Source organism: Amblyomma maculatum, chromosome 6 (assembly GCF_055883805.1).
Source record: "Amblyomma maculatum isolate TAMU_Amacu chromosome 6, ASM5588380v1, whole genome shotgun sequence".
NCBI lineage: Eukaryota > Metazoa > Arthropoda > Arachnida > Ixodida > Ixodidae > Amblyomma > Amblyomma maculatum.
In genome coordinates, this window is record NC_139349.1 from 84,661,378 (window position 1) to 84,688,002 (window position 26,625).

General features: G+C 47.7%; 1 protein-coding gene across 1 annotated transcript; it reads right to left on the reverse strand.

The window, feature by feature from the left end:
• Positions 1–1,823: 1,823 nt before the first annotated feature.
• Positions 1,824–23,328, reverse strand: LOC146186172 (uncharacterized). Its single transcript, XM_084607073.1, has 3 exons — positions 23,107–23,328; positions 21,972–22,319; positions 1,824–7,012 (listed from the first exon to the last, which is right to left on the reverse strand). Exons 1-3 carry the CDS (start codon positions 23,326–23,328, stop codon positions 3,500–3,502), a joined length of 4,083 nt encoding a protein of 1,360 aa, XP_084463199.1. The 3' UTR covers positions 1,824–3,499.
• Between the last annotated feature and the right edge of the window lie 3,297 nt (positions 23,329–26,625).

A 26,625-nucleotide genomic window follows, 5' to 3' on the forward strand; every position in this document is an offset into this window, starting at 1 on the left:
CCTACGCTCAGCCGTCCTTCAACAGCTTCACGACGTTCCTACAGCGGATCATTCAGGCGTCTCTCGCACATACGACAGTGTGCGTCGTCGGTTCTTTTGGCCAGGCCTACATCGCGCAGTCCGCCGTTACGTAGCTGCTTGTGACCGCTGTCAACGCCGGAAAAAGCCATCACTTTTACCAGCTGGACTTCTGCAGCCAATCGACATCCCCATAGACCCATTTTCCCAAGTGGGTCTGGATCTTCTAGGGCCTTTTCCACTGTCCGCATCGGGGAACAAATGGATTGCGGTGGCCACTGATTACACCACACGCTACGCGGTCACACGAGCAATACCAACCAGTTGTGCAACTGATGTCGCTGCTTTCCTCCTCCACGACGTTATACTCGTCCATGGAGCTGCCCGCCAATTGCTCACCGACCGTGGCCGTTGCTTTCTGGCTCGTATAGTCGACGAGATCCTACGGCTATGCAACGTTCGTCATTCTTTCACGACTGCCTACCATCCACAGACGAACGAGCTTACCGAACGCCTTAACCGGACACTTACAGACATGTTGTCTATGTACGTTTCTGATGACCACCGCGACTGGGACATAACGCTGCCATTTGTGACATTCGCTTACAATTCGTCGCGTCACGACACTACCTGCTACTCCCCCTTCTATCTTTTATACGGCCGTGAACCTCTGCTTCCTTTTGACAGCCTGCTCCCGTCTGTCACCACTGCCAGCTCATATGCTCGTGACGCCATAGCCCGAGCTGATGCTGCCCGCGTTGTTGCTCGCAAACGACTCGCATCCTCTCAGCACTCCCAGAAACGTCGCTATGATTCCTGTCATCGCAACACCGCGGCTCTCTCGTGCTGCGGCTCTCTCTTGCGGCTCTCTCGTGCTGCTCTGGACTCCAGCTCGCCGCGTTGGCCTCTCGGAAAAACTTTTGCCCCGGTATACAGGACCCTACCGTATTTTACGACAAGTGACACCAGTGACATACGAAATTGCACCCTTGCATCCCGTCCGCCATGCCTCTACACCACGCACCGAGACGGTCCATGTTGCACGCCTAAAACCGTACTACATGGACCCTGGTTTGGACGCTAGTACGCACCGGGACGGTGCTTTTCAGCCGCCGGGGTAGTGTCATATTAGGCGGTGCAACGCATAAGGAAAGAAGAAGAACGCATACGCATAAGGAAAGAAGAAGAAGACTCTCGTGAGTTTTTGAGAGAAGACGACGTTCAACAGCGTCGGCTGGTGCCTACAGAGAACGTCCGCTGGAAAGCCTTGTCTTCGGTGTCCGCCCTCTGCTACAAGCTGAACTACCCCGTAACAATATTTTACCCACGGGCATACAAAAATGCAACTGTCCTTCATTGAACACGTTATTTTGCGTTCGTTTTTTATTTGAGCCCGTTGTGCTTTTTTGCAGTGCAGACAATCCTTATTATTCTTGAATTCCTTGAGGCAGCCCCGAGCTACCAAATTCACCTATACCGTAGTGAACGAAGTTTTGGAACGACCGTTGTTCGACGCCGTCCAATGCTTCCTCCAGTCGTTATCTTTTGTGCAGAACGTATATTGAGACCCGATGGCACTTCTTTGCACGGTTGTAACCTCGTAAAACTGTTTGCGTAAATAGACGGCTTGTCTCCCCAGCGCAGTAAATGAAAGCGCTTTTTGGCGCATATCTAACAAGAAACCGTATTTGTATTGAATAAGGTGAGCGTGGTGTATACCTTGTTTAATTTCACTTGGCACTTTGAACAAGAAATTTGCATTTTTTTTTGTGCAATCTTGATGCCACAGAAAAGGACAGGCGAAGACGGGGTTTTTATTTTTCAGATTTAATGTGTTCTATACAATCAAAATAGTGGCACGTGTTGATAAAGTTTTACGGCAACGAAATGCCGCGTTACCTAATTTACCCGCTTTAACAACAGTGCAACCAACAAACATTATAATGAAAATGGTACTAGCAGGTTATGGCTTCGAAAATGACAGGACTCCCTAAATTCTTAACGATCATTTAAGCAAACATTTCAAAACATTAAAAAGTGTTATTGGCAACAGACATTGGGAGAAACATCCTAAGGCACAGCGTACATTAAAAATGTCAAACATTTTTGACATGTGAGCAGACTGACTTGATATTATTCACATATTTACAATACCGCAAAGCTTGCGACACATTTATATTTGTATTCAAGGAGGTTTTTTTTCGACCGACACTACTGATAAGGGTTAGGCAACATAGTGATGAACAACGATATGCTTTTTCAAGTCCTAAACAGATTCACGTTAGCTGTGGCACCCTTTTCCAGAGCCTGTGGTTAAACGGTCTTTCCGTGGTATATTACTCAAACAGGGCTCGAAACACACATATGGCCTAGCAAAACTTAAAATACCACTATTCAATCACTATGTGGCCATACAGCAGATCTCAGTGGCAATCAAGCTTGATTAAGCACATATATATAAATCAATAAAAAGCGAAAAGTACTGGATTATTTTTCCTTTTTACTCACTATTCAGCGAAAGAGGCACGTAATGCATATTTCTGTTTTGCTCACTTCATCGATACAAAATCATGTAAACGTTTTGTATAGGTTAGCAGCCATGTTTATTCATGTCGTTGGTCATTATTCTTTTTACTTCGGACAGTTCGCGCAAGAAGAAATCTTTAAAAATATCGATCACAGATTACCATTGGGGGTTATGCCTGTCCAGTATCACGGAGAGCACAATAATATCAAGAACACTTAAGCGCTACTACAAGCAAAAAGAACGATCTGTAAGCTGGTTTTGTACGGATCCTCAAGTTGAAAGGTTTAAAATGCAGAAAAATGCCCTATAGATCGAAATAGTGCTTACGTTTCAGCGCTTGCATTCTTATGTCATCGATCGCTTATCCTCTTGTTATCTTGTTTTGAACGTTTGTGCGCAGCGCCCGTAGATGCACTTCATAAAAGCTTGCGGTAGAAGCGATTATGTGGCCTTCGGTGGCCAGTTAGCATCATTCTTCGCAGGCAAGCTAACATCAGTGAGCTTCAAAGACCAACAGTGTGCGGCGGGAAATCTTTTATGCGAACGTTGTTAGACTGATACTCGAAGTCGAAGTTCAACTTTAACGAAAGACACGTCACTGGAACCCTGAGACGTGCAGGCACAGTTGTTCATTATTTGATGTCCTCATTCTTCTGCTCCTTGAGCTCAGTTGAATGTGACCTCTGAGTGGACACCGGCACGCATGGTGTTGAATAATTCAGTACCTCCAAATACAAGTGTCCGCGCGACACAGGCACACGGCATATAGCGTCCTGTATATACGCACACATTCGCAATGTTTGATATATCCGAAAAGCAGGTCCTCTGCCGCCTCTTCAGTAACCGCACTCAGCACAAACGTAGGCTCTGTGGTTCTCGGCTTTTTTACACTTCATCTGCACACACACACACACACACACAAGCACACAGCAGTGGATACAAAGCGCGGTGACATCACCGATGGTCGACGTCGCTTTCGTACGGCCCGAAGTACGCCGTCGATCTGGACATGGTGTTGTACATGGAGGGCGGGCCCATAATCTTCGAGCCTGGATGGTAGGCCAGCGGCACCGCGTACGGCGGGAAGCAAGTGCACGTGCTGGGCGGAGGCTTAAGGCACGTGCACTTGACGTGCCCGTTAACAATGGGCCCCGTCGTAGAGGAGTAGCGGGGAGGCCGCGAGCGGCGCAGGCGCACGATGCAGATTACCATGATGAGGATGCACAAGAAGGCGACTACGCCCGCTACGATGCCGATTATCATCGTGTCCACCTTGGTCAGCACACTCTGGCCGTTCGACTGGCGAGGGCGCGCAGTTGTGGGTGCCTCGAAGATGATCTCTGGTTCCTTGCGGTGTGGAGGCGTGGTCTTGCGCACGATATTGTTGTTTATCGGTGTGGTCGGGCTGCGCGCAGCCGGCATACTTCCAACGGTGGTGACCTTATGTAGTCGGCTTGATGTCGCCAGCGCCTCCTCGTTTTCCTCGTCGTTGGCTTCGTCGTCGCAGAAGAGGTCGTCCATCTGCAAGTTAACGATGAGAATTTTGTTGAGGTGATGTGGTTCGACGCATGCCACATCGATTAACGGCGCGTTTTCGCTTTCTTCTTCATCACGTGTCCCCTTGTGGTCTTGAATCCAACGCCAGAATGGGAGTAGGTTGCAGTCGCAGGTGATCGGATTCTGCTGGATGCCTTCGATCTTGAGCACGGCTTGCTTGCTGGAGAGAGCGGTGAGGAGTTGAGGGTTGATCCTCCTGATATGATTGTTGTTCGCGTTCACGATCCGCTTCGTGGAAAGCGGTAGAGGAAGGAAGATTGTGGTCGGCAAGTCGGCGATGCTTGTACCGGAGATTGTGACACGGAACTCACGGCCCCTTATTCCAGCAAATGCGCTGGACGACAGCCCGGTAATGGCTTTGCCCGTCACGTAGAGGTTGCTCAAGCGAGGACTATAGGCTTTCTGCAGCTGATCCTTAAACAAGTTGTCCTTAATTTCTATCCCGAGGCTCTCAAGGCCTTCAAAAGGCTCCAGGCATTTTCTAGTGTGTAGTGTTTGCAAGTTTGCGTACCCGTAAAGGTTTATTTTAGTAAGCCTGGACATGGGATGCAATGCTTCACATTCTAGGTGATTGAGCTTCGAAAGACGCGCGAAACTGAACTCGTCAAGAGTTTTCAAATCTTCAAGGTCTCCGTTCACCAGGTACGATATGGGATTGTCCGACAGGTCCAGTTTCCTCAATTTTTTCAGATTCGTCCATGCACCAGCTGTGGCGATGCTGAGGTTTGGTATTTCATTCCCTGACAAGTCTAAAACTTCGAGGAGAGTAGTTTTCTGGAAATTATTGGGCGACAACGTGGATATTCGATTTCCCGACAAGTTTAGAAGTCGCAAAAACGGACTTTCGATCAATGGCAAGTTGCGTATACCAGTGTTTGCCAGGTGAAGAAAACGCACGCTTTTAGGTTCGGCAAGGAGGACATGGTGAGCGTTAGTGGTGAGAGGATTGTTCGAAACGTCCAGCTCCTTTATGTTCACAAGGACGTCGGCGTTCGATGGAAAATCTTCAATGTGGTTATTAGAGAAGTTCGCCTTTTCCAAGAACGAATACTGCTTTTTCAAAGCAACGGTTGGGAACGTGCTGAACTCATTGTGGGCCAGATTGATGCTTTCTAGTTTAAAGTCTCGAAGTCGGCTAAATACATCAGGAGCGAGTGAACTCATGTGGTTATAGCTCAAGTCCAGGTTAAGCTGACTGATTCCCTGGAATAGCCTGTCACCGAGATGTGAAATTTGATTGTGCTGAAGTTCAAGGTGACGTAGTTGCGTCGAATTCTGGAAAGCCCTATCACCAACACTGCTTATCTGGTTGTGCTGAAGATCCAAGTATCTTAACCTTGGCAGGTCGGCAAAATCTGAGTCCTCTAGGGTATGAAGTTTGTTGTATCCAAGTTTAAGCTCCTCCAAAGACCAGATTGAACGGATTATTTCACTCGGGAAAAATGATAGCTTGTTGTGGCTGATGTCTAACTTGTGAAGCCGCTGGTGCATCGTGAAAGAATCCGGATAAAGGTAAGCTATTTGATTGTGGCTCAAGTTTAAGTCTTCTATGAACGTCTCCTTGGCGAAAAGTTCGGCTTTGAATGAGTTAAGCACATTGTTGTCAAGCTTAAGCGTCTTAAGCGCAGGGAGTTGGTCAAACGTGCCAGTCCGTATTCCACTCAACCTGTTGTAGCTCAAATCTAAAGATTTCAAGCGTGTTAGATTTAGGAAGGCCATCGTGTTCATGTCCTTGATGAAATTACTTTTAAGCGTGAGCTCTTGCAGTTCGACGAGCTTATTCAACGAGCCAATCTTTACGTCTGTCAGGCTGTTGTAAGCTAGGTCGAGGTACTGCAGCTCACGCAGCGAGGCCAGCGGACCTGCAGGGAGGAATCGAATCTGGTTGGAGCTCAGGTCGAGTCTCTTGAGCTTACTGAGCGCCGAAAATGCGTTGGGGGGTATGGACGTTAGCTTGTTCTTGCCTAGGCTCAGCAGCTGCAGGTTAGGAAATTCGAGCTTCAGAGATTCCGAGACAATGCCATTGTCTCCGAGGTCTAAGACCATCAGCGAGCTCTGCAGTCCGTGTAAGCTCCCAGAAGAGAGCGTGGTCAGTTTGTTGCCGCGAAGATTGAGCGTTTCAAGAAGCTGCAAGTCCCTGAAGGTGCCGTTGGGAATTTCCGTGATCAGGTTGTAGGCCAGCGACAGCTCCCTGATGCCGACTCCTGCGCTCAGCACGCCAGGCGAGAGAACTGCAATCCTGTTGTAATCTAGATGAAGTTTCTGCAGTCGCGGAAGAGAGCTCAGCAGGGCCGATGGAAAGACGAGTAGCTGGTTGTCTTCGAGGTAGATGGCTTCGAGACTCACGAGGCCCCTGAAGGTTGCCGCGTCCACTTTGCGGATCTGGTTGACGCCTAGCCTCAGCGCCCTGAGGCTTTTCATTCCATCAAAACTACCCGGCTCGATCTGCGAGATTTCGTTCCGGCTAAGGTCAAGGTATTCGAGACCTTTCAGTTCGTACGGCGCCGCTCCGCTGAAAGAGCGGATTTTGTTGGAGCTCATCGTGAGCATCTTCAACGCGGGCAGCCGGCGCAGAGTCGTGGTAGGTATGTGCGCCATGAAGTTGTTGGACAAGTCTAGCGTGGTCAAACGCTGTAATCCGTCGAAAGCACCAGCGGTAAGGCTTTTTATCCGGTTTGAACCCAGGTAGAGGACATTCACTCCTGGTATATTGGCGAAGGCGCCATCTTCGATCGTGGAGATTATGTTCTTGGTCAGATTGAGCGTTTGCAGTGCTTCTAAGGGCGGGAAAGCGTCTCTGGTAAGCGCGGAGATGCGGTTTCCGTCGAGGCTGAGCCATGTCAAGGCGGGCAGGTCGACCAGGCTGGACGCCGGCACGTCTTCGAAATCGTTGTCATTGATGTTAAGCACCTGCAGGGCAAGAGTGGAAGAGAACAAACATAAAATGAAATTATTAGGAATAATCATGTTAGCACTTATTCAGATGGCTCTGCTGAAAATTAGCCGTCTAACTGAGCATATCTTTCCCGTTACACACAGCTGTCAAGTGGTGTCCGTTTTAAATTAGGCTGGGGTGAGGTCAAGAGAGGGAGGCAGGGAAGCAGGTATCTACTTGCAGAGCTTTACAAGTTCGGTAGCTCACCCTTTTCCAGGTGAGTTCGAATGAACGTATTCGACATTTCTCCACAAACACACCGCCTACGAGACTGCGTCAAGAGCCAACCGACCGCCTGTCCATCCCGTTACTCTACAAGCTCCTTTCCCACGGTGTTGTTGGAGTTGCTCAATGTCGCGTACCCCAAAGAAATCCCATGATTACTATCCCTGTTCCGAAGATCCCTCTCAAGCCGCTATGAACTATGCGCCCCTGATTATTCGGTGCAATTTCATGGTTGGGCAACATGCCGCTTGCTTTCAGTGTCTGCTTATTGAAACACAAGTCCTTCTTCGCCAAACAACAAAACTGAATACAAGCAATCACAACAAACACCCCTCTCTCGCAAAACGAACATGCTCATGGGATAGAAAGAGACTGAATCCTCATCATCGTCGTCGCTTATCGCTGTTGCCTCCACCCCATCACAACGGTACCCAGGGTTATCTGCTCGAAAAATGCCTCTCGTACCTCTGCAATCATAATTGCCATGTGCAACCTCACTCGGCCAGACTATCTAAGAAATATTCAGAACATCCTCCATGACTGCAGCCCAGCGCTGTTTGCTCTTTTTCTTTATTCCATACCACCATATAATTACACCAATGTCAGCGCAGCTAGTTGGGGTAACGCAAATGACAGGGATGAGTTCGAAGACTGAAAAACCCACCCACAGGGTTCGGAGCAAATTATAGTGGATTATAGCTTTGCGAAAATCAAAAAGACGGAATTTGGCAAATAGTGAATTGTACAACCGATTTCAAGTTTCTTGGAGAATAGTCACCGTCTTCTCATGTCCTTCTTCTACCCGATCTATTTCCTCAAATCAGAAGACCTCTCACTTTACCAGCAATGAGTTTATTTATATGCGAAATAGCTCCGGGTGTATATTGAAGCACATTTACCAAAACAGAAAGGACAGGGGAGGAGAAGGGCAAGGTGTATGCGAGAATGGATGTGCCAAATGGATACAATGCACGGTAAATTTAAAAGCATGCCATAAATCGGAGATAAGAGAAGCAGGTTAAAGATATTCCTTTCCCCCCTTTTTTTATAGGATAGCCTAGCTTAAATCTCTGCTCCGAATGTAAGAGTTCCTTGATAATCTTGGATCACAGAGGGTGCAGTCTCCGTACAGCAAATCCATAAAGCGAATATATGTGAAGTTAAAAGTTCTCTCTTTATGGCTGATGGGGTTTAACGTCCCAAAACGACGCAGTCTATGAATGACGCCCTAGTGGAGGGCTCCGGATAATTTTGACCACCTGCGGTTTTTGACGAGCAATGATATCGCACAGCACACACACTCAGTTCGCTTCGCTTCTATCGAAACACAACCACGGCGGCCGGGATAAAGTTCCTGTCGCCTGGCTCAATTGTCTAGAACCTTGGCGGGCGCATCTGTTATGTCAACACAGTGGTAAACCGAAAGCTTTTTTCCCTTTCCTTTTATGGCAGCTAGCCAAACCTCTCCGAAAATCAAAATTTCCTTCAGCTGCTGGACGTCTGCAGTCCCCATCAGGGCGCATGTGCGTATGCTCAAAGGGCAAAGACTCGCGTGGCGATTACGCTCGAATTCGATAGAGTCACGCTGTGCGAGGTAAACCTGTTTTTCTGGCCGAAACGTCTCTGCGCCTGCCGGAAAGGCCGCGATGGCGGCAGCGCCAAATGCTTCCAAGGCCGCTCGATGCCTGGTCACAAACGGGGATTATGCAAAATCCGGACGATAAAAAATCCAGCCGCCGCGCATTAATTTCCGCCAAAGGGGGTTTGCAGCGAGAGGCGATGCTTCGGACTGGCGAGTGAACCCAGCTTATCACTGCAGTAAAGGAGGCCGTCTCAAAGCGATCGCCGTGGGATTACCACCCAAGCGAAGAGTGCTGCTTGAAAATAAAGGGGGAGGGAGGGGGAGAACAGCATTTGTTTTGAGCAGTCTTTCCTTGGAGACTGCATGCACCAAACGCCAACAAGAAAAAGATAGCTAGATAGAAAGAGAGATAGAGAGAGAATCGTCAATGAACATGTATTCCTTTTACCCACCGAAAGGGAAATGGTAGACAGTTACGAAACCACGGAAAAGAAAAGCGGTGAAATGAAGCTCCTTCATTACTGCATGCAAAGACGAGCAAACTTACCGTAGAGTGCAGTGCACGCTTACGTGGGATATATTTTTATGAATTTAATCAAGGATGGGGACAACATAAGAAAAAGCAGTAGAGAGACTTCAATTCTGGCTAAAAGTGGAGTTTGCTGACGCTCACGAAAATCTCAGCGCGAGACTGCGTTGCTACGTGTCCCTGGACATACGTTTTGATACACTTTCCGCATTCGGGAGAAGGTTCGATCCCTGGTGATGCCAGGTACCCACCGGTTTTCCAATGGGTACAAGATTTCCCTTGGCCTGGTGCCCGGCTTATCTGTGGTAAAATGCTTTCAAAAAGGATAATCGACCAGAGGATATATTGGAGAACACATGACCAGAGAGCTATTTCAGCTAGAAAACGTTCACTGCTGATTTTCTGAACTTAATCATACGATTGCACCTAGGCTGGTGAAAGCAGTCGTGAGGCCATGATTTCCGAGTTCGCCAGGTTTGAGCTGCATTGATGTAGTTATTTTCTGCAAGTTTCACTGACGCAAGGGTGTCTCGATATCGTGAGAATTTGTGGCCGATAACCTTCAAGCTAAAAGCTGCCATGCTCACCGAATAAACCACGCTTCTAAAGGATGGACGGATGGAGGTATTACGAGCTTATAGATGCAAACTTTTACACAGTCGTCCCAAAACGTGCGATTATGTCACCGCGAAGAAGGGATGGCAGTGCATCCAAACGCAGTGTCCCAGTGCGTAAGAGTCAAATAGTCAAATCCTTTCAATTTATGAGGGCCAATTACCCAGTGATCAAGCAGAACAGTGCAACGGCAAGCGATACTGGAGCATCGATTGAGTATACAGCGGGTAAACTGTCTCACTGCCGCCGAGTTCGACCGCTTGCCAGGGAGGCTACTGCCTGTTGCTATAGTCCCCCGGCATACATATCGTGAAACTTATAACGCTTGCGTTACGTATGCCTACAAAGCTCATTTTCAGTACACATTACGGCTCGTAATAGACTGGCAACAGCGCTAAGGTGGACTGTCCAGCCACTGCTGCGCACGTATCAGCACGTTTAACCCAAGTAACGCGCTTTGGTCAACGGCTGTGGAGAAAGTTAAGAATTTACTTCGCCACCTTTGATAGAAGCTTATTGGGAGGGACACACATTGTCTTATACAGAGCTCTTGTGTTCTTTAATTGGCTGTTGTCCTCAACTGCTTGGCACTGTATGTTCAGGAAGGCATTCTTATCTCTCCTTGCTATTTTCTGAAAATCCGCATTGAGAACCTTGTATCTTTCTCTTTCCCCCATAACTTTTGCCATCCCCCTTTCCTCAGACCTATCGGCAATTTGTATATCAATAACGCCCCGCATAGGCTTTCTTTAGCAGTCGTATCATCGGTGCGAGTGCAGTGCAAACGTTAAGGGTAAGAGTTTGTTACTCATCCCCAAATGAGTCACAATAAAAAATTATGCCCAAGCAAGATGTACTTGCGACTGCACGTGCTTTTAAGGCGATATGAGTTAAGCGCGGATCTCAAGTCGCATCACAATGCGATGCCTCGCCTATAAGAACGTTTCGGCACCCAAGCAGATCTGTCCATAAAATGAGTCGTGTACAAGTGCTATGAAGTACATTACACGTTGTGATCAAAGTAGACGTAGTGATAAAGGTCTGCTTGGTGCATATTTATGTGCAGTATCTTGAGAGCTCCGTGTGCGCTGTCCCGGCCGTGCCTGTATTAAAACACAACGCAAAGGGCAAAACTTATTGCGCGGTGACGCATCGCATGATATATATATATATACAAGCTGATCAATTAAGGGGAAATGAGGGTGCTCGTTATAATACGTGAAGGAAAGAAGCCAACAGTCGGCGAGGCCAAGGAAAGCGTTGGGGATGGTACATTGTCTTTTTTTTTGTTTACTTGAATAATCACAGAAATTAGTAATATAATCTGTTTAGGGGAAAGATAATTAAACACAAAGTAGAAGAAAAAACAACGTGCCGATGGTGGGAACCGAACCCACGACCTCCGAATATCGCGTCCGGTGCTCTTCCAACTGAGCTACATCGGCCGCTGTCCCCCCTGCTACTTGCTTGGGTATTTATGTTGTCTGTATACGAACCTTGAGAGTGTTCACCAGCGCCACCCTCAACCAAAGCGGCGGACGTTGAACGTCCTTTGTTACCGCCAGCGTCACGTAGAACGTGATCAAGAGCGAGGGCGAAAGCTGTGCTAGAACCCTCTTACGCTACCTATGGCTTCAAGACTGCCAGAACCGAGACCCCCGTAAGCTACAAGCTGATCAATTAAGGGGAAATGAGGGTGCTCGTTATAATACATGAAGGAAAGAAGCCAACAGTCGGTTCGTATACAGACAAGGTTCGTATACAGACAACATAAATACCCAAGCAAGTAGCAGGGGGGACAGCGGCCGATGTAGCTCAGTTGGAAGAGCACCGGACGCGATATTCGGAGGTCGTGGGTTCGGTTCCCACCATCGGCAAGTTGTTTTTTCTTCTACTTTGTGTTTAATTATCTTTCCCCTAAACAGATTACATTACTAATTTCTGTGATTATTCAAGTAAACAAAAAAAAAAGACAATGTACCATCCCCAACGCTTTCCTTGGCCTCGCCGACTGTTGGCTTCTTTCCTTCATATATATATATATATATATATATATATATATATATATATATATATATATATATATGTGTGTGTGTGTGTGTGTGTGTGTGTGTGTGTGTGTGTGTGTGTGTGTGTGTGTGTGTGTGTGTGTGTGTGTGTGTGTGTGTGTGTGTGTGTGTGTGTGTGTGTGTGTGTGTGTGTGTGTGTGTGTGTGTGTGTGTGTGTGTGTGTGTGAGTGAGTGATCTGATGGGAAAGGGAGGGGGGGAGATGAGGTGAGGAAGTTGGGTTGAGTATCCAGTAGGGATTTCTTTCTGTTGGTTAGAGATGCCCATTATGCTTACGGAGCTATAGATAGGGAAATATTCTTTATTTTTATTTTTTAAGCAGCTCCACTTAGCCAATGTCCTTGGGGGAAATGTTAAAGTTAATTTATTCGCCATGTCAAGCGTAGTTTGCATCACTAAAATGCCCACGAGTGTGCGACAGTCGCGGCGTGTCCGTCACCCGCCGAACGATACTCCTCTTACCGATTTCTCATGCTCAGTATCTTAGTCAATCGATCCTTCATCATGCCTGGATCTCTGCAAGCTAGAGACCCGCTTTGACGACTCTTCGAAATGTTCTCATGTACAGTGGTCCACGTTTTCGCCAGCGCTAGTCAGGATTATTTGAGAGCTGTAAACACGAATAAGCCCATAAGGGAGTAAAAATGGGGCAACATGACTACTAGCGCCTCTTCCCCCCCCCCCCCCCCCCCCGCCCCTTCCTTCCCGTAGTGCCATGATTTTTCTCCAAACTCTGGGGCATTTCACCACAAAATGTGTCGAATGCGTTTTTATGGGCAACAGAGGCATCATGCCTCCTCAAATCATATTTATTTTACGCAATTAGAAATGGCAGCAGACATTTAACGGCTGCACAAGGCTCGCTTTAAATTTCGGCAGTTGCTAGATTCGCATGTTTTGTTGTTAAAATCAGTTTCCGTCGCTGACCACAGGTATTATGCATTTCTAGCAATGAAAATATACCCCAGAGCTTCAAAAGAATGTCCGGCCTAACAACGGAGTGCGCTAAAGGGCATGCCATCTCCTTTTTATTCCCATATGGGCTTATTCGTATATGCATGGAGTGACTCAAACGCTGTCCGCGGCCAAGTAAGACTGCTTGCGTTGACAATGTAAGCTGTGTAAAAAGCTGTGCTGCACGTATTCGTCCTTGAATACTTGCAAGCTACTTAGTGCCCATGCTTGAGCTCGTTTTTTATGTCGTTAGTTGTTTTTTTTTTTTTCATAATTTCTAGCCTCTATCGTTGCGATGTTTATTTCGTAACCGTGAAATTAAGAGACCCTCCAGCTTTCATTTCACCTCCTCCTCTGTTTGTATGCGGAGAGAGAGAGAGAGAGAGAAAGAAAGAGGGGGGGGGGGAGGGAAGGCGGGAGGTTAACCAGAAATAAGTGTGTTCCGGTTGGTTGCCCTGCAGTGAAGCTGATACACGACTCAAGACCAGAGACTCGTTTCAGCACATGGATGCGATCCTTCTTGGGTAAAGTGGCTCTTTTTGTGGGTTAAAGAACAGGTAGCTGATGACGTCAAAAGAGCACTCGATTTCAAGGCCGGTGCTTCTATGCTCAGTCAATTCGTTTCTTTGCTGAGGGTGCCAAGTGGAACACATTTCGAAGAGGAGAGGAAACCGTTGCTCGACAAAACCAGGCCGCCGAACGAGAAAGAAAAATCTTCCGCTCGTGGCTACGGAGTTAACGATGCAGTATATCGTGGTGGAAGCAATCATGGCGGCGCGGAGAAAACGGGAGCAGCGCCGGCGGCCGGGCAGTGGACAAATAGGATGAGAATGCACGAACAGTCAGAGCCGCGCGCTGATTGCCTACAAGCCGCGAGGCCGCGCGCTCGATTTGCAGCTTCCCCAGCGCAGGCCGAGCTTAGCGGCGCGTGACTTAGTTTTTGAGGGAGCATTATCGGGCGCCCAACGGCCGGGTCCTTACCAAAACACACATCACCAGCCCGTTTCAACAACGGCGTCGACAAAGCGGCTAAGTTGTTTTCTCTTTAACTTCTTTCATCTTCTCTGTGTGCCAGAGAGACATGAGCGCGGGAGGACACAGAACGTTATCTACGTGTGGCGCAGAGGGGAAAGTTTTCTTCAAAACAAAGCCAAGCCCTCGAAAACCTGTGCTGCTTGAATGCTCGCCAAGACTAAAAAAGTTGAAGGCATGAATCCAAGATTTTGTCCCATTCGCGAGCACCAGTGCGCACGTAACTGTTAGAGTCAGTCGCGGTATGTACGCTACCAGTATAGTAGTGGTGGCGGCGTAGTCATATAATAATAGCAGTAATAGGATTCATGGAAGTAAAAGTAGTATTCCTTGTAGTGATGGGGGCACTGCTATATTGGACTGGGGTGTTATTATATATGGCCCATGAGACGAATTCTTCTCCTCAGAACCTGTCACGGAAGTTGTCCGCATAAATTGGTACCAGAAGTTATGTGCGTAATAGTGTCATTGTCTTTTTGAGAGCGAAGGCAGGGGGTTCGAATCCCAAAGTATGGTTAGGGATTTTAGTCCTAAAATATGGTATGGAGCTTGAATTTCGAGTAACTGTCACGTGAGTGAAGGACACGAACCCACGACCATTTATGGGGCTCGGCCCTCGGACCTTAATTTGCCATAACAATTAACTGTGACACCAGCTGTTGTTCCACATCGAAGCGGCCAGTGGGACAATGACATGTACAACAGGTAGACCCTGGGGCAACCCTTTATCGCCTTTGGTGCACCATCATTAACGAGTCTTTATGTGGCTCCAATTTCTACCTCCTTCGTATAAAACTTGTGACGCAACTGTTCTTCATATTCTGCCTTCATTTCGCTGCCTAATTGGCGTGCGTCTGTATAGTTAAGCGATATGGATTCGAACAGACTTAGGGGAATTGCATACCCTATTCACCTCACTATCCCACATGACCTCACAGCGCGCGTTTTAGGATCGGACTTCACTGCGCGAGCGAGCTTAAGCCTCCTTACACTTAGGCGGTCCTACGTGTCTCGAAAATTTTATTATGAAATGTATTAGCAGCAGTATAATAATAGCAACATACAGCAGCAGCAGTAGCCGTAATTAGGAGCGGTGGCGGTCTGTCAGTAGAGCAAGAAAATTACGTCTCCCTTACCCCATCACGTGATCACTTCTGACCGCTGGATGCAGACCAGCTGCCTGGTTTGCGATGTCTGCGCGTAGATTGTGCGGATAAACACGATGCATTCATACGAAAAGTACGCACGACTAGCACTGAAAAAATGCCGACTCGTCCAAATGCAGCTTTAATGCGCGAGTAGGGCCCGCTGGTATAACTTATGCAGCCGGTATCCAGTCATCAATTGAGGCTAAGTGCCTTTCACAGCGCAGGAGGACTTTTACGCGATGCTTTGATTTTTCATCTACACTATTTTCTGACCACCTAGAGTCCTCCTCTGGGCCTCCGTTCGCCGGCGCAAACAACCTACCCAGCGGCTTTAGACCGTTGAGTGCTCCTCACAGTCACTATTGCATCATATATAGATATGCATGGTCAAGTCGCATGCAAATCAATGTTTCAGACAGAGCATAGATTTGTCTCGTTTCTCTTTCTTAAATTTAAAATTTAGGTATAAAATTTAAAAGAAAGTAAAGCAGAACTCATAGAAGCGGATAATTTTTGCCTTTTATTTCTCTTGTAGATTACGTTTATTCCTCATTGTGACCCCAACCCACGTGCCACTTGGCGCAGGCGAACACTTCTCCGGCCACCTCCAACGATAGCGGAACGAGTTTAACACGTAGGAAAAATGAGCGAAATCCGCTTCACGCAGGACCACACAAATACATGCAATAAGGGCGGCGCCCGGGCAAAGCCAGTTAAGTGGTCATAAAAGATTACTCAATGCCACCCAGGAGGCGTTAAGGCAGCACGAAGGAGAACCCACGAGGCAACAAAGTAGCAAAACACCAATCGAGTTGGAAACAGCTCGACCAGAGCACAGCACACTCGGTCTCGATCGTGACAATTTAGACTCACGTGCAGGCTTGGGACAGGTAAATGCGCTCGTAAAAAGCTGCTCGCCGCTCGAGAATTTGTTGCACGAACACAGCAATCGGCAGTGGCTCGGCGTTCCGTGACGCGCGCAATGTCGGGCATTTATAATACGCTACGTATGCCGACCAATCGACCATTTTATGGCTTCGCATCGTGGCGCTTGATATGATGTGACGGACGCGGAGAGATGGAGCGTGCGCCGGCATCTGACGCGGCGGACAACGTAATTGCGCTCGGCACGTGATCGCGCCATTTCACGTGTCAAGGTTTCGGAAACAATGTAGGAACTCCGGCGGAGGCAAGCATGAGCCCGCGTTGCTCGTCTGGCGTTAGCCGTTAACGAAACGGCCGTTCGCTAGTGCGTTCAGCGTGTCACAGATGGCTTCTTGGCATAACACTTTTTCCGCAGGAAGTGTTTTATGCCGAAATGCTTCAAAACACTACGAAGCACAAAGATAAAAACGGATAAAAGGATGACATGCTTAACATACGGCAACTAATACTACCGCCCATTCTGTCGTACTATTTCTTTTCTGATTGCTATAACACCTTATCCGATTGACCTCTGTCTTGTAGCTTTTAGTTTGCTTTATTAAGCGACATTTCATCCAGCAACGAAGTGGAGCATCAGGCTGAAGATGGTTTTGTTTGGTTTGGTTTGTGGGGTTTAACGTCCCAAAGCGACTCAGGCTATGAGAGAAGCCGTAGTGGAGGACTCCGGAAATTTCGACCACCTGGGGTTCTTCCTGAATACTTTGAATCTTTACAAAGGCTGTTCGGTTTGCGGAGGCATCGATATTCGAACCCGTCACATTGTCCGGCACGATACACCCACCGTAAAAAGAGGAAAGAACGCAAGCCAAAACGACTGTTGTCAACTGATCTCTGTTCCAGTAACCTTTGCAACACAGTGATTATGACTCGCTGCTGCACGACAGTCACTGCGGAGCCCCACCCGCAGCTTTCATGGGCACGACCACGCGTCATGCACTCCTCGACCCAGCGGCGCTAATGCGCGTAATCATACACGTTCGCATTTACTTTGGAGAATGTCCTTCAATGATTTATGGCTACAAAAAAAGAAAAAAAAAAGAAGAAAAACTGAAGAAAAAAAAATGTTTTTGGGCCGCAAGTACGGAATGAACCTTGTCAGGCCACATTATTAACCACTGCGCAGCTGGCCATAACCACCCACCACAAAAAAAAGTCGGGCAAAGCGGGTATTTCGTCTCGCTGAATGACCGCTATAGGCAACGCCAACGACTAAACTCCCACAGGCGCGCACTCATGCCCAAGGCTGAGTGAGTAGTCGGCTGAAGGGAGAAGTGTGAACTGCAGCGGTGCAAACGGAATTTCACCGCCGCTGCGCTGTAAGGGAAGGGAAAAAGGGGGGGGGGGGCACAGTACCGCACGACCACTGCTGCTGGGGCGCAACCTTGAGACGGTACTACGCGAGAAGAGAGCACCATCTCTGCAGAGAAAGAGCGACAAAGCACGGCTGGACAGGTACGCACACAAGGCCGCTGCTTTCAATGGGCGGCGGCTTCCTTTCGTCGCGGCGACAAAACGTGATCGTGTCTCGCGCAACACCGCCGTCGACGCGTACGCGGCCCGCACAGTGCCTGGCCTTTCTTCGGCTCGACTAGCGGCCGTTGTTGTCCGGCTGGACGGCCGTGGAAGGAAAGCGAAACGACGTTCCAGCGGCGCTTGTTTCCCATGTGCCTTAGCCGAGCGAGAAGCGACGAAACGACGCGCCGCTCCTCGCGAAAGGAATCCCGTCGCTCTCTCGCATCACGGGGGAACGCGGAGAACGATGGAGTGTTGTAATGAGTGCCCCTCCTTCCCTTTCCCTCTTTTCGTTCTCCGAGGAAGCTTCAGAACAAGCCTTGTGTGGCCGGGCAGTGGCGTCTCGAATTTTAAGACGTGCTGAGATTGCGATATTCGTTTAGACGCAATATGCGGTATTAGTGTGAGCTGCATGCGTGATATCATGAATTTCAGGGGTGACGACGCTTGACCTGATGATGCAGCCTTTAAACGTTAACAAAATTTTTCTTAGTTCCCTGGCCCTCATTCGTTCAGGTTACCTGTCTTGATCATTTCAGCATTTCCCCGAGCAATCCAACCGACCTCAGGAGCTGCGAGAGCATCTGCAGCTATTAATGCGATAAAATTATAGAGTTCTCGTCAAACCAAAACCCCGCCGCTGTCAGAGACGAAATTTCCTAACAAATTTAAGGATCGCCTCCTTTGGCCAACCGGAACGTTTTGCGTCCTAGTCTAAACCACCTGTGGTAAAAACAAAATAACAATAAAAAAATAAATAAAGGAAATAATGGCCAAGCAAATAAAAAATTAAGAAGTTGGCCTGTCCCGAAATTTGGGCCTCGGAAGGCTATTACAATCTCGAAGCGGCTTCACAAAAGAAAGTACTCTCAACAAGTCCCCACACATGCATACACTTGACCTTTCATAACAAGAATGACAAAGCGGAAGTGGGTGGTATGACATTTCAGCGCCCACAAAACTATGCTGGTGGCTGCGCAACAAACGGATGCGCCACCTAAGCCACAACCTGTACGTGGTGTATGGTCGTTGATAATGGATAGATGAATACGCAGAAGGGGGCACAAAAGAACTGCATGGCCTTAAAGGGACACTAAAGACAGCCAAAGATTGTATGAAAATCTAATAAACTACGTTTGGTGACACTGTCGCCGCATATCCGGCAGCAAAAAATCGAATAATTACTGAGAGATTGCGATAAGAAGTTTAGGTTTTTTCTTGTTCCCGCCGGTCGAATTCAAACTGTGGCCTCCGACTACGTAGTTGGAGTTGAGTGACGCACACTATGACGTAAGCGGAGACTCCGTGATAGCTAGCGAGCCGGCGCGGCCCGCGGCGTCGCTTCCCTCAAGGGCCAACATGGCAACAGCGTGCTCGCAATGACGGCCTCAGCCGAAATAAATAAAACGATGAAGAGTGTAATTTACCGAGCGATGGGCCCATAAAGGAAGAAAAAAAACATAGAGCGCTTGTAATGCACAATACTTTACATGTTTCTCAAGCTTTTGCGCTCCTTCTTGCACTGTGTATAAACAAACCGAGCCCTCGGTCATCGCAACGCTTCCTGACATGTTTACATACAAATAAGATTTAGTTACCAGCAAAATAGTGTCCTCGCTGCTGCGCTTGTCAATTTTGAAGCTTCGTCGCACTTTTTTCCTTCAAGGTTTGTGCTACAGCTCCGTGTTCAGCGAAAATTACGTCCACGGTAGCAGAACATGACCGAAGTGCCGGCGCTACTACATTTGCCAGCGCTGTGAAATTCCACATGTTAAAATGGATCCAGTGCACAATATAGTGCGCATAAGCATCCAGAACATTAGTTGCAAGACGTGAGAGCAGGCAGCATGCGCCGATGATCAAGAAGTTGTAATGTTTAGACCGGCAGCAGAAACACTTTATTGTAAATGGGGCCATGACATAAAAACTAGAAATATTTCCAAGGTTCCTGTGGCGCGGCGTAGCCGAGCGGTTAGCGCCGAACGTTACGGCGCAAGCAGTACCGCTTCTGGCGTTTTTTTTTTTTTTTTTTTTTTTTTACAAATCGATTTTTTTTAACCTTTTGTAATGTATTTCTGGTGCTTCGTTATTTTTAGTTTTTACTTTTTACCCGAGGCCCTTTTTTCGCCGGGCGAAGAGCGCAATATATCGACGCTCTCCTTGGTATGAGCGGCAAGTATGCCCCTTTTGTTTACGACGCCTGCAAATAGCACGTTGAAGGTCTTGTTGACGCAGTATATGTTGGTCAGATGATCCATGATTTAGTGAACAATTGAATGATAATGCGTTTTTCCTTCGGTACTTAGCATATGTATGATTTTCGTGGCGTACGTAGCTGCAGTCAAGCGGTCAGGTCGCAGTCGAAGCGGCAACGGCGGCGATATGTTGGCGCAGAAGTGTGAACGAAGGAGTGTGTCGGCGGTAGCGGATTTCGCTCGCTCGTGCCTCCGAATGCTCAAATGGGAACCATCAAGGCGCATCTGCTGCTCCAAGCTCGTAATTCAGGCGCTGCAGGTTCAAACAAACTATCCGAGTGCGCACGAAATGCCTGAGCAGAAACATAACCAAAACTGAAGTGGGCGCCTGTGGCGCCTCCAAGTATATTTTTGTATTTGCCTTGCAACGTTTAGGTTGTCTTTTCGCCGTCGTTTCCGTATGATAAAAGAGTGTTATCATGTTTGAGAAAAAACGTACGACCGCATTCAAACATGCAACGTAATTCGCATTTGTCAGCCTCCGGGATCCCTAGCGCGTCACGCGATTTGTAGTTGCGAGCCTCGGCCGGTTGGCTGTGGTGGCGATACCTGTATTTCTGTTATTCTTCTTTACTACCTTATAAAAGCTCTGTTTTCAGTAAGAGTGGTCTTTCTGTAATCAGGAACTGGCATTCTATCGATGCAAACCCACTTCCTTTCTCTCTTTAGTGTCCCTTTAAATGAATCAAGTGCGTGAAAATAATGTAAAGCAGAACAACAAAATTATGTTGATGCACTGTTAGCCCAGAGTCATTATATCGTCGGTGGATTGCTCACCAATGCAATCAAACTGACGCAGAGAGAGAACGAAAAATGCAAATGAAAATCGTAATGCATTTCCCTTTACGTGGCAATTGCATTGATATCTTAATGCATGCAGCGACAGCGCTGAGAGTTTCGTTTTAACGGCATGGTGCTGGTTCGAAACGAAGGAAATATAATGCATTACAACATTCATGTTTCTGTCGCGGACTAACTGCTCTCGTCATTCCATGAAATAACGTATAACCCGTCTGTATAGTGCAACCGACTCTGCATGCTCATTAAACGTGTGTATTCTATCTGCACACTCTCGTGGAACTGACACCTAGAGCAAGAAGGACACATGCAACTAAAGAGCGACACTTGATGTTCTAGAGTGACCCTGAGGCCAGCTTCAGCCCTTTACCTTTCTGAATAAAAATTTTGCCGAGAAAATTTATTTAAAAATCTCCCTGCCAATCGATTCGAATTCTTGAGATCTTTGCCGGAAACGACGGGCGCCGCCATTTTTTAATAAATAGCGATGTAGTGTAGCCCTTAGCATCCGCGTCAGCTTATCGTGTCGACGCAATAATTTCGTTTGCGAAATCAGCAGGTAGTGGAGCCACGTATATTCCATTTTATTATTTTCTGTTTTCTCCCTCATCGGCGCTCTATTTCCGCCGCGGGTGTTCACTTTTTTGTGATCAGAATGCGGTACACTTTTTTGACTTCAGTTTATCTCCGGTACTGCCTTAAACTATCTGCGTGGTTGCCTGCTCAATTTTACCAAACATGACGATGTACGGAACAGTTGCTTAATTCCCCTGATCGTATTTCGGACGGAGAGTCGCATTTCTGCTCAGCATCCTCATCAGTCTAGTAATGCCCATCACAAGACAAATGCCTTATCAACCGACTTGCATTAATCCTGTCTTGCACAAGCCTACACCCGCCGACTTTTTAATCCCCCCCGCCCGACTCTCGCAGGCTACGTTAGCTCCCCATTTGAATCGTGTTTAGTAAGTGGCCATGGCGCGAAAGTATGCACCAAGCACTGCTCATGCCCATTTCGGGTTCTTGATATTTGCTAAAATGTTCTCAACTCGCGTTTGCTTTCTAATAAGCTGTGCTCTCTCCCACTGGCCGTCATTTTTCTTTGCGTAGGTTTCTGCGTTGCCTTCAATTTCATCCAAAGATTTTTCATCAGGCTCTATGTTTCAGCAAGATAGGTGCACAGTTAGAGCAAATGCCGCATGCTCTCCTCAAATGAATTAAACATTAACGCACGCAAGGATAGACACTAGCGGAGAGCTGAGTGCGGTATACCTCCAGCTTGTCGAGTCCCTTGAAGACAGCCGAGTCGACGCCCTGTATCCGGTTGTCGGACAGGTCAAGCAGGCGCAGCTCGCGCAGCGCGCGGAACTCGTTGGTGGCGAAGACGGGGCTCAGCTGGTCGCCGAGTAGGTTGGATCCCAGGTGAAGCTCCTGCAGGCTGCCCTGGACCCCCTCGAGGAGGCGCTCGCTCAGTCTGCGCACCCGGTTGTGCGACAGGTCGAGCACCCGCAGAGGCACGCCGCTCGCCGTGAACAGCTGTGCCTCGAGGTCCTGCACTCCAGCGTGGCGCTGGGAGAACCGGTGGATTCTTTGCCGGTACGGAAGCATCGGGAAGTTGCCCTGCATGTGCCGAAAGAATGCGTGGTCTGCGAGGTGGTTTGGTTCTGCGGCTGCACGGGCTTGACCCAACAGGTCGATACGCTAAGGAGCGGGGGCATACTTGAAACCGAAGGGGAAAGAAGGAGCCAAGAAAGAAACAAATGATGATGACTTTGTATTTTGTGGAGCGTAGAGCTAGGTAAGGGTAAAAAAAAAAAAGCTAAAAGGAAGAGTTAAGAAAAAAGGAAGAGAGAAAAAGAAAGCGAGAAGGGAATGAATAAAGAGAAGGAAAAAGAGAAAGAAAAGGGCCCAGTTTCGTCCTGTCTATTTGTTCATGTTTTTCTTCTTGCGCTGCTGAATAAAAGGAAGAAAGAAAGAGAATTAAGAAAATAAATAATAACCAAAGAAATATATTCGAAATCGTAATAGATTAGTTTCCCGGCGCGACAGCTAACCGAACGTGAAGCCTTTCGACTGCCTTTGGAAAGTGCCTTTTATTTGAGCACAACATCTCTCTCCTCACTTGTTAACGCTCCAATTTACGTCTACTGAATACGAGAAAACAACAAAGAAATGTATTAACTGCTTTGAAGCGCGTTTGTAGAGACACGCACCTGTCCACGCACTCGCGTGCACATACAAATCCAAATAGCCCTAATAAAATAACTGAACATCAAGCAGCGATCGAAGTATCAAGAAGCGATCGAAGAGAGGGAGATAACTCCAGATAGAATACCGGACCAGGTAGCATTTCCGCCTCTCAACAACTGAGCATGTCTTTCCTCCGCTGATGCGCTCGCGCTTTTACCTGGAATGCCACCCGGTCACAGTTGATGCCGGTGCCGTTGTCGGGAGGCCCGACCAGGTAGCAAGAGCAGGGCTTCAGCATGGGCGCCATGGAGGTGAACAGCTTGGCACATGGCACATGGACGAAGCGGCTCTCCTGGGCTGAACCGAGGACGACCACCGACAGCAAGAAGGCAGCCAGAGGTGGCAGCCACCGGACTGCGGGTTCTCGTCCAGACGCCATCGGGCTGCGCAGGAGAGATCATCATCAGTTGTCGTATACAAAGCTAAGGAGTTATGACACTCATTTAATGGCAACCCTGTAGCCTCTAACAAGGCGCTGGTATTGGAGTTCAGTCCACGATCAATCAATTCTCAAACATTTCATCGGAAGAAAGTGCATTTATGCATCCGTCGCAATACGTCGGTACACCGTATTCAGAAAGAGAAAACTGCTTATGAGGATAGTGCCGCAAACTGTTGTCCACAAAACACGTCGTTAGGGAGGATTCGCACGGCACGCCTTTTACCCACAAATGCAAAACGAACGGACTAAATAAACAATAAGATAGACACTGACGGTGTAACACGCCCCGCCGGGGTGGCGCAGTGGTTAGGGCGCTCGACATACTGTTCCCAAGGGCGCGGGATCGAATCCCGGCCTCGGCGGCCGCTTTTTGCTGGAGGCGAAAAGCAAGGTGCCCGTGTGCTGTGCGATGTCAGTGCACGTTAAAGAACCCCAGGTAGTCGAAATTTCCGGAGTCCTCCACTACGGCGTGTCTCATAGCATTAGTTGCTTTGGGACGTTAAACCCCACAAACCAAACCAACCAACCACTAACGGTGTAACAACCGCACGTTGCAGTACGAAGTGCCCCGTTGCAATAGCACTCGTATTTTCGAAGCACCGGACGTGATCTACAGAGAATATATGAATCCCGGTACTGTCCACGCAGAATCGGACAGACAGGAAACTTTATGAGGAGGAAACTTCTTGGAGTCAAAATATTTGGCAGCTAGAAAACTTCATAAGTATGTGCAAAGTGCATAAATACGTGTCAAATGTGAGTTGTAAATGTCAGCGTTCAGAAGGCATACGAGATGTAATTTCGCTGCCATTATTTACGAATGTATTTTATGCTGTATATATACATCGGCAACGCTTATGAAGCTGTAATAACGTCAAACCGCCAAATTATCGTCGCCGCTGCCCGTCAACAGCAAAGAATAGGGTGAAACAAGAGCCTCTATCTTTTTTCTCAACAGATCGTCAATAGCAGCTGCCAGTTAGTGCGGATAAGAGCACATTACGGTAAAAAAGATATATAAAAATTTCGGCACAAGCTCTCCCTCAGTTCAGTTCAGTCGTGTCCGACTCTTCGTGATCCTATGGACCATGTCACGCCACGCTTTCCGGTCTCTCACTATCTTCCTAACATCACATAACTTCATCTGCAGTGCCTCGATGATGCCATCTAACCATCGCGTTCGCTGCCTACCCCTTCTCCGGCGACCCTCAACCTTTCCCAACATCAAATCTTTCTCCAGCGACTCCTCTCTTCTCATCAGATGACCAAAGTAGCTGAGCTTTAACTTTAGAATTTGACTCTCTAATGAGCAGTCAGGGTTTATGGTCGACAATATTGACTGATTTGATCTTCTGGCAGTCCAAGGAACTCTCAAGAGTCTTCGCCAGCACCATAATTCAAACGCGTCAATTCTTCGGCGGTCAGCCTTTTTCACAGTCCAACTCTCGCATCCATACATCACAACTGGAAATACCATAGCACGAGTTATACGGATCTTGGTTGGCAGACTAATGTCTCTGCTCTTTACTAGGCGGTCAAGGCTAACCATTGCTCTCTTTCCCAGAAGCAGGCGTCTCCTAATTTCATGGCTGCAGTCTCCTTCCGAGGCAATCTTGGAGCCCAAGAAGAGAAAATCTGTCACAGCTTCCACTTCTTGTCCCTTGATGCTCCAGGACTTGATAGGGCAAGACGCCATGATCTTTGTCTTTTTAACGTTCAGTTTAAGCCCAAACTTCTCACTCTCTTCTTGTATGCGCATCAGAAGTCTCTTGAGTTCCGCTTCACTTTCTGCCATTAAAGTGGTATCATCCGCATATCTAAGGCTGTTGATACGTTTCCCAGCAATCTTCACTCCAGCTGAAGACTCGTCCAGACCGACTTTCCTCATGATGCACTCTGCATACAGGTTAAGTAGGCAGGGCGACAGTATGCAGCCTTGCCTCACTCCTTTCTCAATCGGAAACCAATCAGTAAGACCATGCCCAGTTCTGACTGTGGCCCCTTGCCCTTCATACAGGTTCCTGAGGAGACAGATGAGGTGAATTGGAACTCCCATCTCTTGGAGAGCTTGCCACAATCTGCTGTGATCTACGCAGTCAAACGCTTTCGCATAATCAATAAAGCAGAAGTAGATGGGTTTCTGGAACTCTCTTGCTTTTCCCATGATCCAGCGAAGGTTGGCAACTTGGTCTCTAGTTCCTCTGCCCTTGCGAAACCCAGCTTGCACGTTCGGAAGCTCCCGATCCACATACTGCTGCAGCCTATCTTGGAGGATTTTCAACATCACCTTGCTAGCATGCGAAATAAGCGCGATCGTGCGGTAGTTGGAACAATCTTTGGCACTGCCTTTCTTTGGAATGGGGATGTAAACTGACCTCCTCCAATCCTGTGGCCACTGTAGGGTTGTCCAAATCTTCTGACATAATGTATGCAGAATGTAAACAGCGTCATGGTTGAGGTTTTGAAGCAACTCAGCTGGAATGCCATCAATTCCGCTAGCTTAGTTCTTAGCAAGACTGGCTAAGGCCCATTCAACTTCACTCTTCAGGATGCCCGGCTCGAGATCAGTGATCACAACCGTCTTATGTTGGGTTTGCACATTCGGGTCCTTCTTGTACAGTTCTTCTGTGTATTCCTGCCACCTCTTCTTTATCTCTGCGGCTTCAGTGAGGTCCTTGCCTCGTTTGTCCTTTATCACGCCCAGCTTAGCACAGAAGTTTCCTTTGATATCTTTGATTGTCTTATACAGAGCTCTTGTGTTCCTTAATTGGCTGTTGTCCTCAACTGCTTGGCACTGTATGTTCAGGAAGGCATTCTTATCTCTCCTTGCTATTTTCTGAAAATCCGCATTGAGAACCTTGTATCTTTCTCTTTCCCCCATAACTTTTGCCATCATCCTTTCCTCAGCTATTTGCAAAGCCTCTTCAGATAACCAGTTTGCTTTCTTGCATTTCTTTTGCTTTGGAACTACCTTAGTAGCAACTTCTTGTATTATATCACGAACATCAGTCCACATCTCTTCAGGTTCTCTGTCTTCTAGATCTAATTCTTGAAATCGATTCCTGACTTCCACAGCATATTCTAATGGAATTTGATCCAGATCATACCTGAAAGGCCTTCTAGTTTTCTGCGTTTTCCTCGATCGAAGCTTAATTTTGGCAACAAGAAGCTGATTATCGGTGCCACAATCGGCCCCAGGCCTTGTTTTTACTGCTTGTATAGCGCTTCTCCGTC

Coding starts and splice junctions, on each gene's coding strand:
- LOC146186172 (XM_084607073.1), bottom strand. CDS start 23,328: ATGGCGTCTGGACGAGAACCCGCAGTCCGGTGGCTGCCACCTCTGGCT. Junction 22,320..23,106: donor GTGACCGGGTGGCATTCCAG/GTAAAAGCGCGA, acceptor CGGCACATGCAG/GGCAACTTCCCGATGCTTCC. Junction 7,013..21,971: donor AGGGACTCGACAAGCTGGAG/GTATACCGCACT, acceptor CTTGCCCTGCAG/GTGCTTAACATCAATGACAA.